Source organism: Elephantulus edwardii, unplaced genomic scaffold, assembly GCF_000299155.1.
Source record: "Elephantulus edwardii isolate Elephantulus edwardi_28Jun2011 unplaced genomic scaffold, EleEdw1.0 scaffold00348, whole genome shotgun sequence".
NCBI lineage: Eukaryota > Metazoa > Chordata > Mammalia > Macroscelidea > Macroscelididae > Elephantulus > Elephantulus edwardii.
This window is the reverse complement of record NW_006400098.1, coordinates 1,847,272-1,856,175: the sequence shown is the minus strand read 5'-3', so window position 1 is coordinate 1,856,175 and position 8,904 is coordinate 1,847,272. Positions and strand designations below refer to the sequence as shown.

Sequence of the window (8,904 nt, the reverse complement as noted above, 5' to 3'; positions counted from 1 at the left end):
ATGCTGCTGCTTCTGCTGTCCCTGCTGTGGGAAGGTAAGTGGGCTGAGGTGAGTCAGGGAATCCACTGAGGGCAGGTTCTGGACATTGAAGCGGACTCTCCCTGCCCCTCTGCAGGGATCCTCACTCAGAGATGGCCGGTCGAGCTGGAACTACAAGAGTCTGCGACGGTGCAGGAGGGCCTGTGTCTCTTTGTACCATGCAAATTTCACCCTCAAAATCCCTACTTATCCACCCGCGTGTTTTTGTTCCAAAAAGGGGTAGATCTAAAGGACGATGCTCTGGTGGCCACAAACAGACAACCCGTAGAGAAGCTACAGGAGAGGACCCAGGGCCGCTTCCTCCTTCCCTGGACCAGCAACTGCTCCCTGATCATCCGAGATGCCAAGAAGGCAGACAGTGGGACATATTTATTTTGGGTGGGATTTAGCTATAACAGACAAACGTATGGAAAGAAGACGCTATCTCTGAATGTAACAGGTATGGCAGGGGGTCCGAGGAGAGACAGTCCCGCTCGTCCTGGGGTGGGCACAGTTAGGCTAAGACCCTGGGCCAGGCTGAGGGGCTCTGAACTCATCTTCTCCTCCCCAGCCCTGACCCAGTCACCCAGCATCCAGGTCCCTGCTGTGCTGGCCTCTGGTCACCCCAGGAACCTGACCTGCACTGTTCCCTGGGCCTGTGAACAAGGGACGCCTCCCCTTTTCTCCTGGACCTCAGCCGCCCTCACCTCCCCGGGCCCCAGGACCTACCTCTCCTCAGTGCTCACCCTCTCCCCAAGACCCCAGGACCACGGAACCAGCCTCACCTGTCAGGTCACCTTCCCTGCAGTTGGGGTGACTATGAAGACCACCATCCTCCTCAATGTGTCCTGTGAGTGCTGCTGAGGGGGGGCGGCGCGCCTGGGACCCTGAGTGTGTGGAGACGCGCTGGGGCTGGGCCGGGACTGGACAGCTGGTAGCAAGTCATTGGGCAGGCAAGAGTCTCCTGACCCGTCATGGGTTCTGGGGAAAAGGAACACGGTCTGCTCATGTCTTACCACTGAAGGAGGAAACTGCTGCTTCTTCTGTCCCAGATGCTCCCCAGAACGTGGCCATTGGTGTCCTGCAAGGAAACAACACAGGTAAGGAAAGAATGCCCCCCCCTAAGGCTGGGGTGTAAGCTGAGTCTCTCTGCCAGCTCGGGGCACACCTCAGGCCTCAGAGCTCCAGGTAACCAAGGGCTGACTAAGTGGGGTGTAAAAAAATTGTCGGTGGCCTAGTGGCAAGGACCTGCAACTACAATCCCAGAGGCGTACGGTTCGAATCCACCAGATGCTCTGCGGGGGAAGGAGGGACAGTCTCCTCCTGTACCAGTCAGATCCGATTTGATGGTACACGCACACAAAAATATTTTTTTAAAAAAAATTGTCAGATTCAAGGCAAGCAGAGGGAGAAAGTCCCCTTTCCTTCAACTTCTGGAAGCCAGTCTTCTCCTCACCTGTCCCTCCCCTCTGCCAATTCCAGAGGCAGCTGTTCTAAGAGAGACGCTCTGACTGTCCCCCCCCCACTTCTTTAGTGTTTTTCTACCTCCTGAGATTTAACAAGTCCTGTTACCGTGGGGTCAGGGCCCCTCATGTCCGTCTCCCTTGCTCAGACAGAGAACTGAACCCCGTGCGAGGCAGCAGGAAGATAGACCGTGGACAATTCCCCTGGCTTCGGCCTGGTCCAGCCCCTCTCAGGTTGTCTGTCCGGCTCAGAATCATCCTGGTGCGGGCTGAGCCCTTGTTAAGAGCAGACAGCTCAGGGGAGCTCTGGTGGCCTAGTGGCAAGAGCTGCAACTACAATCCGAGAGACGCACGGTTCAAATCCACCAGATGCTCTGCTGGGGAAGGAGGGGCAGTCTCCTGTACTAGTCAGATCTGATTTGATGGTACACGCACACAAAAATAATAAAATAAAATTTTTTTAAAAAAAAGAGCAGACAGCTCAGAGGAAATGCCAGAGCCAGGCGTGAAGGTCAATGGAAAGACAGATTTCTTAGAAAAGATTCTTCCCAGACAGCTTCTCTGAAATCAAATGTGTAGTGTAATAGATTAATACCATTGGCTCTCTGTGCTTCTAGGCTTGAGTTGGGGGCCAATGGGATGTCTCAGAGAGTTCAAAATGTGGCGGGTGGTTTTTGATGTTACTGGTCCCAAGACCAAGTCTCTCAGGTACCTAAAATGTTACTTAGGATGTTTGGGGTGGGAAGATTTTACTATGCGTGTCTGGACTGTGGAACAGGTAAGTCCATTTGGTTCCCTGGTTTTGATGGGACCGCTTTGTTTGACCTTTGCCTTCTGTTGTTGTTGTTGTTGTTGATTGCCTTTGAGTTAAGCAAGATACAAGCACAGGACCCTGTGAACAAAAGGCCTGAAGCCCCTCTACAACTGTCGACATTTATCAAAGTTCCTAGAGTTTCCGGAGGCGTGTTGTTTCTAAACTGAGTTTCTAATTTTCCCTAACATTCTTTCCACCCAATTTCACCGTTATTTTGTCTGCCCAGCCCTTAACAGTGCCGATGGCATACTGTGTAATATGTTTGGCTCGTCATTCAAAAGTTTAGGCGGCTCTACTCCAGGAGCCGTACCCCGGGAAAGCGAAGACAGTTGCCTCCCACCAAGATCGACAACACTGAGAATCACCTCACGGAGAACCAGCCTGAGTTAGAACCGAGTTGCACTGATGGCAGTGGGTTTGGACGTTTTGTTTGTTGGCCCTGTACTGAAAGAAACAGGGCTTGCAGAAGTTGTGAGGGTCCAAGCCTGTAAAGGTGTTCCGTCTTGGAAGCCCTACGGGGCAGTTTGACCCTGTCACGCAGTCACCAGCAAACTACAGTGGTGCCACCAGCCGCCGTGGAAACTGGTCTTGGAAACACAGGAAAGGAAAAAGCAGAATATTATATATACTAGTACGTAGGGTACAGGGCCAAGTGGATTGGCCAATCCTTCTTCCTACAATCCGCAATCACTTGTTATGCATGTTATGCATCAGAGTTGGACAATGACCAAGGAGGATAGAAAGAGAATTGATGCCTTTGAGCTGTGGTGCTGGAGAAGAGTATTGAGAATACCATGGACTGCTAGGAAAACAGACAGATTTGTCTGGAAAGGGTTAAACCAGGTGGCTCTTTGGAGGCAAGGATTCTGAGGCTCCATCTAACATACTTTGGACATGTTGTGAGGAGAGATCGGTCCTTGGAGAGGGACATCATGCTTGGGAGGGTGGAGGGACAGTGCAGGAGAGGAAGGCCCTCTATGAGGTGGATTGATTCAGTGACTGGGATAATTGGGATGGAAGTGTCGGAGACAGTGCGATTGGCACAGGACAGAGCGGAGTTTAGGGCTGTTGTACACAGGGTCACAATGAGTCACAAGCGACTCGACGGCACATAACAACAACAACAACGGTACAGGGCATATGAGATTTCCAAGCGTACCTCAGCAAGGGAAGGGTTTTTGGGGATATTTGTAGGATAGGTTAAAGATGTGGGGGTCAGAGCTCATGGTTTATTTTGAGCACTTTTAAGAGAAAGAGGTGGGTTATTTCAGGAAAGGAGAGATTATGCAAATCAGCAGGAACCGGCAGCTGGCCTGGTCGTCATGAGCCTCTCTAGAAGGTCATACAGGGGTCACTCAAAGGGCACCCAAAAACTCTTGGCAGATTTAAAAGGGAATGGGGGGGGGTCCCTGCATCTGCCTCATGCTGGCCTCCGATTGAGAGCAAACCTAGACGTAATTCAGTTACTCTCTGAAACCATTTTCTCTTCTTTTCACAGAAAAGGTCATCTTTGGTACCCAGTCAGTAGGTCATATTATTATGTTAACAGAGAGACAGACTATCACAGAGTGGGGAGGTAACTAGGGACCCTCAACAAAGGATTGCAACTTGATTGAGGCCTTTCCTCAAAACTGTCCCTCCAGGAAATAAAGACAAAGGGGTTCAGCCTGATAAGGAAGTCACTTTCAAATAGGCTTCTAGATTTAAAAAAAAAAAAGAAGAAGAAGAAGAAGAAAAAGAGCCAAAATCCCCGACTTCTCCCTTAAAGTATTATTAAAGAAATACTCATTTCTGCTTCTGGCTGCACCAGAGGGTCTCGATGAGTCAGAACTGATGTAACAGCGGCTGGGGCTGGTTTGGATTTGAATCGTTCAGCTCTGCCTTGACCCATTACGGCATTTCTTTACTGTTCGAGGTCTTCTGGCTTGCACTGGTCACCACCACCAGGGCAGGTCCAGGAAATGATCACAGACTTGTCTGATGACCTGAGACCTGACCTATGCTTCCTTCCCTCCCCTAGTGTGGGAAGTCTGGGAGGAGGGAGCACTAGGCTTTGACCTTGGCAGAGAGAGAGAGAGAGAGATACAGAGTTCAGCCACCAGCCCTCTTTTTCTCCATATATTTCTGTCCCCAGTTCTTTCTGTCTTCTGTCTCTGTATTTCTAGTCTTCTTTCTCTCCACTCCACCTCTCTCCATATTTCTGTTTTGCTCTTCTCTCTCTCTCTGTTAGATAGAAAAAGGAATTGAGAGAGAGAAAGAGAAAGAATCTGGTTTCAAGAAACAAACAGGTCTTTTTTGCATGATCTGAGAGGGACACCAAGTGACCAAGCCCATGGAGAAGGTCAAAATAGCCCAAGGACAGTAAAGGACAATTTCTTGTTGTAGGGGTTTTAGGGAAGACTAGGCAAGATTGCTGTACATCACAGGTGACTCAGTAACATACTGTGACAGGCTTAGAAGCAGGAGTGGCATCCACTTCCTAAATAACTTGCCTCTGGAAACTATAAACTTTTATAAATGTCCATAGTTATAGACATACTTGACAGCAATCAAAAACAACAACAACAACAGGGAAGATTGGTACCAGCAGCCAGGAAATTAAAAGATGAATTGCATTGGAAAGTCTGTTGTCAGGGACCTCTCCAAAGTACTGAAGAACAACAATGTCAGTCTGGAGACTAAGGTGCACCTGCTCCCGGCCATAGTCTTTGCAGTTACTTGCTATGCATCAGAGAGCTGGACAATGACTACAGATGATAGAAGGAGAATTGATGCCTTTGAGCTGTGGTGCTGGAGAAGAGTGTTGAATGGACTGCTAGGAGAACAAACAGGTTCATGAGGCAAGGATTCAGAAGCTTCATCTGACATACTTTGGACTTTGTTGCAAGGAGAGTCCAGTCTTTGGAGAGGGATGTCATGCTTGGGAGAGGAAGACCCTTGATGAGATGGATTGACTCAGTGACTGGGGTAACGGCGGTACATGTGTCAGAGACAGTGTGATTGGCACAGGACAGCGCAGGGTTTAGGGCAGTTGTACATAGGGTCGCTATGATTCGCCAGCGACTCGATGGCATGTAACAACAGCAGGGAAGAGGGTATTTTGCTTGGAATTTGGGGTTGTTAATTAACTTGGGTTTTGTGATTTGTCTGGTCTCTTAGACATTATTAGCTTTCTTCAAGGGGTAATCAGGCCTGAGAGAAACTGTGACATTTCTCTCTCTCTCTTCACCCCCCTCCCTGCCTCCCTCCCTCTCTCTCTCCCCCCTCCCCTCTCTCCTTGTCTCCCCTCTCTCCCTGTGTCCTCTCTCTCCCTCTTCCTCCCTCTCCCTTTCCCTCTCTCTTTCTCTCAATTATCTTTCTTATACCCCCACCGCTCCCTCTCTCCATATTCCTTTCTCTTTTCCCATATTTCCCTCCCTCCGTATTTCTTCCTTCTCTCTGTTCTTTTTCTCTCTCTTCATACTCTTCTTTCTTTCTCCATATTCCTATCTCTTTCCGTATTCCTGTCACTCTCCATATTTGGTTTTTTCTTTTTCTCCTCAAGCCCTCCAGATTGTGGGAAATGCCTCGTCTCTGATCATCCCCGAGGGCCAGTCCGTGCATCTACACTGTACTGCCGACAGCAACCCCCCTCCAAAGCTGGCCTGGTTTCAGGGGTCCCCAGCTCGGAACACCTCCCCCTTCTCCTCCACTGGCTATGTGGCGCTGCCTCACGTAGGGATGGGAGAGAAAGGAGTGATCGCCTGCCAAGCGCAGAATCAGCTGGGCTCCCAGCATGTTCTTCTGAATCTCTCCGTTCAGAGTGAGTTTGGGATCTCCTGAGGCAAGTATTTCATGATATTAGGGAAGAAAGGTGTTGCAGACCGAGGGTAAAGTATTTTTATAATTATTAATACTGAGACAGACTACCAAGAACGAGATAAGAGAGAGTAAAGACAGGGGGCCAGCAGTTCCATGACTGAAGGTCTCAAGCCGCGCCTCTCTGTGTGTTTATTGAGAATCATCAGGAAGGTAAAGAAAGGAAAATCACAAGTAAGTAGAAAACAAAGACAAAGGATCCTGGGAAGTCTTTTGCAAATAAGGCAGAGTTCAGAAGACAGGGATTCAGTAAATACAAACTAAGAACAATGTTGACTCTTAAGGAACGCCTTAGTGCCTCAGGGTGAACACCAGCTTGTATTAAGCCTCCCTCACATCCTGATGGATCATTTGGTTTATTCTTTTTTTTTCATGTTCAATAATGTATTAGACACAATACTGACTGTTATCAGAGGGATTTTTTTACAGAGGTTTTGGATTTCCATTCATTCATTGCCGCAATTTTCTCCCTGCCCACCCCTCCCCACCAGCTCGCTTCCCCCTCTGAAGAGAGAGAGAAAAAAAAGAAAGAAAAAAAATTCCTTCATTAATATACAATTCCCACTTCCCTTCCCCCCACGCCCCACCCGAGTACACTTCTCTATGCAACCTTAATTCTGGATTCCTGTGGTAACCATAATACTCAATCATATATCACTTCTAATCTGTTCTTTCCCTCATTTGTTTCAATACAATATACATAATTTATCCAGTTTTTTCTGTCATACCCCCACCCTGATGTCGGACCCCTTCTACAACAGGGGCACCATGCAGTATTTGTCCCTTTGTGACTGAGATATTTCACTCAGCATCATGTCCTCCAGGGTCACCCACTTTGAATATATTGCATGAGTTCCTTGTTTTTCAATGCTGCGTAGTATTCCATTGTGTGGATATACCACAGCTTCTCTATCCATTCATTTGTTGATGGGCCCTTAGGCTGCTATTGTAAACAAAGCTGCAATAAACATGGGTGTGCATATATCTGCTTGGATGGCAGACATGGTCTCTCTGGGGTATATTCCCAGTAGTGGGATTGCTGGGTCAAATGGTATCTCTATTTGTAATTTTTTGAGAAAGCGCCACACCGCCTTCCACAATGGTTGCACCATCTTACATTCCCACCAACAGTGAATAAGAGTTCCAGTTTCTCCACATCCTCGCCAGCATTTGTTGCTTGCGGTTCTGTTATATTTTGCTATTCTTACTGGGGTGAGATGATATCTCATAGTTGTTGGTTTATTATTCATATTAAATTTGATATTCGACAAAAGGAGCCCACCCAAAGGTCCCCACAGCTCAGATCCTCCCGGAAGGCTGTGTGTCTCTGCTGCAGCTTCTCTGAGCTCAGCCTGCTCTGTTCCCTGCGCTGATCGCTGATCGGGTGGGGACAGGCTGTGGACGACAGCGGCGATAATGAGTCCTTCACAGTCACCCCCCAGCTCCGCCCAGGCCCGTCAGTTCCCTCTGCTTCAGCCTCAGACTGCAGTCCAGGGTATCCGTGGAGCCCACCTGGTCACTGTCCTGAGACTGCTGGTTAAGTGTCTTCAGGGGAAGAGAATCTAGAGAGATGGGGCTTAGAGAACAGACACTCAAGACCTCAGCATGAGTACTTGGGCACAAGACCCACAGTCCTTTGGCCCGTGGGAATGTGTGGTGTGTGCTGAGGAGTTTCATACAAGGTTCTCCAAGACAAATGGAAATGCCAAGTAATTGAGTTCCTGTGTGGGAATTAGACACACCAGCAGGGGAGGCGGGGAGGCACAGAGAGAAGTGGACGGTGGGGACAATGCCCTGTGTGGAGATTGGCACGTACTCACATCTTGAATTCTCTGGAGGGAAACCAGAAGTCGCTTCAGGGGTTCTGAGTGCTGTTGGTGGAGCTGGTATCATGGCCCTGCTTTGTCTCTCCATTTTCCTCATCTTCAGGAGGTGAGAGTGGGTTCTTAGGGTGGAGGGAGACATCCGGGTTAGTGGGGGGAGGGAGGGAGGCGGGTTGCAAAACCTCTGAAACCCTGAGTTGGAAGAACCTGGGAGGTTCGGAGTCGGGAAGGCCAGAAGCAGGAGGGAAGAGGTTGAGGGATGACTCCAATCCACCTGCAAGTAGTTGGACCCACGTGGGCTCGCCTCCCAGCGTCTAGCAGCTCTCGGGTTATGGAAACGAGGCCCACCTCCAGCGAGCTCAGTCCCCATTTCCACGCTCTCCATAGGTGGGGGGGCGTATGGTCTACCCACCCTAAGTCTCAGCTAACACAACTAAAAGATCCTGGGCTCTTCCTTCAGAGGGAAGAGAACCCAGAAAAAAAAAGCAGCCAGGAAAATGGAAGGCGCAGGGGCTACAGACATCATCGTGGGTTCAGGATCATGGGTGAGTGAAGCGAACACCTGCTCTTCAGCACACACCCCATAGGCCCTGCCCTGTTAGTATTCACCACCCAGCGTTCTCCATGAAGACCCCCACATCTAGAGACGCCGGCGTGGCTTCGTCTCAATCTCTGGAGCGTCCACATGGTCAAGTTCTGTTTAACCTTCTTTCCAGAAGGAAGGCAGATCTGTCGCCTTCACCTGATTCTACTCCTACGCGCCCCAAGGTTTCAACGCCTCCCTTCTGGATCCCCGAGTCCACCTCACTTTCTTTTCTCCATCTCTTCTGCAAGCCACCAGGGTGATCTTTCTGAAATTATTACTGTCTGGATGGTGAAGAGATTGAGATTGTACACAGCTTTAGTTTGCTTGGCTCCACAGTCAACA

General features: G+C 49.3%; 2 protein-coding genes across 2 annotated transcripts in view; both read left to right on the top strand.

The window, feature by feature from the left end:
* Positions 1-6,117, top strand: LOC102856442 (sialic acid-binding Ig-like lectin 6-like). Its single transcript, XM_006901886.1, has 5 exons — positions 1-34; positions 116-478; positions 590-868; positions 1,071-1,118; positions 5,840-6,117. Exons 1-5 carry the CDS (start codon positions 1-3, stop codon positions 6,115-6,117), a joined length of 1,002 nt encoding a protein of 333 aa, XP_006901948.1.
* Positions 6,118-8,473: 2,356 nt separating this feature from the next.
* LOC102856030 (sialic acid-binding Ig-like lectin 12-like) overlaps positions 8,474-8,904 on the top strand; it is a 26,869-nt gene continuing 26,438 nt past the window's right edge. Inside the window, exon 1 of the mRNA XM_006901885.1 lies at positions 8,474-8,521. Within this exon, the coding sequence (XP_006901947.1) occupies positions 8,474-8,521 (48 nt within the window). The remainder of the gene's footprint in view (positions 8,522-8,904) is intronic.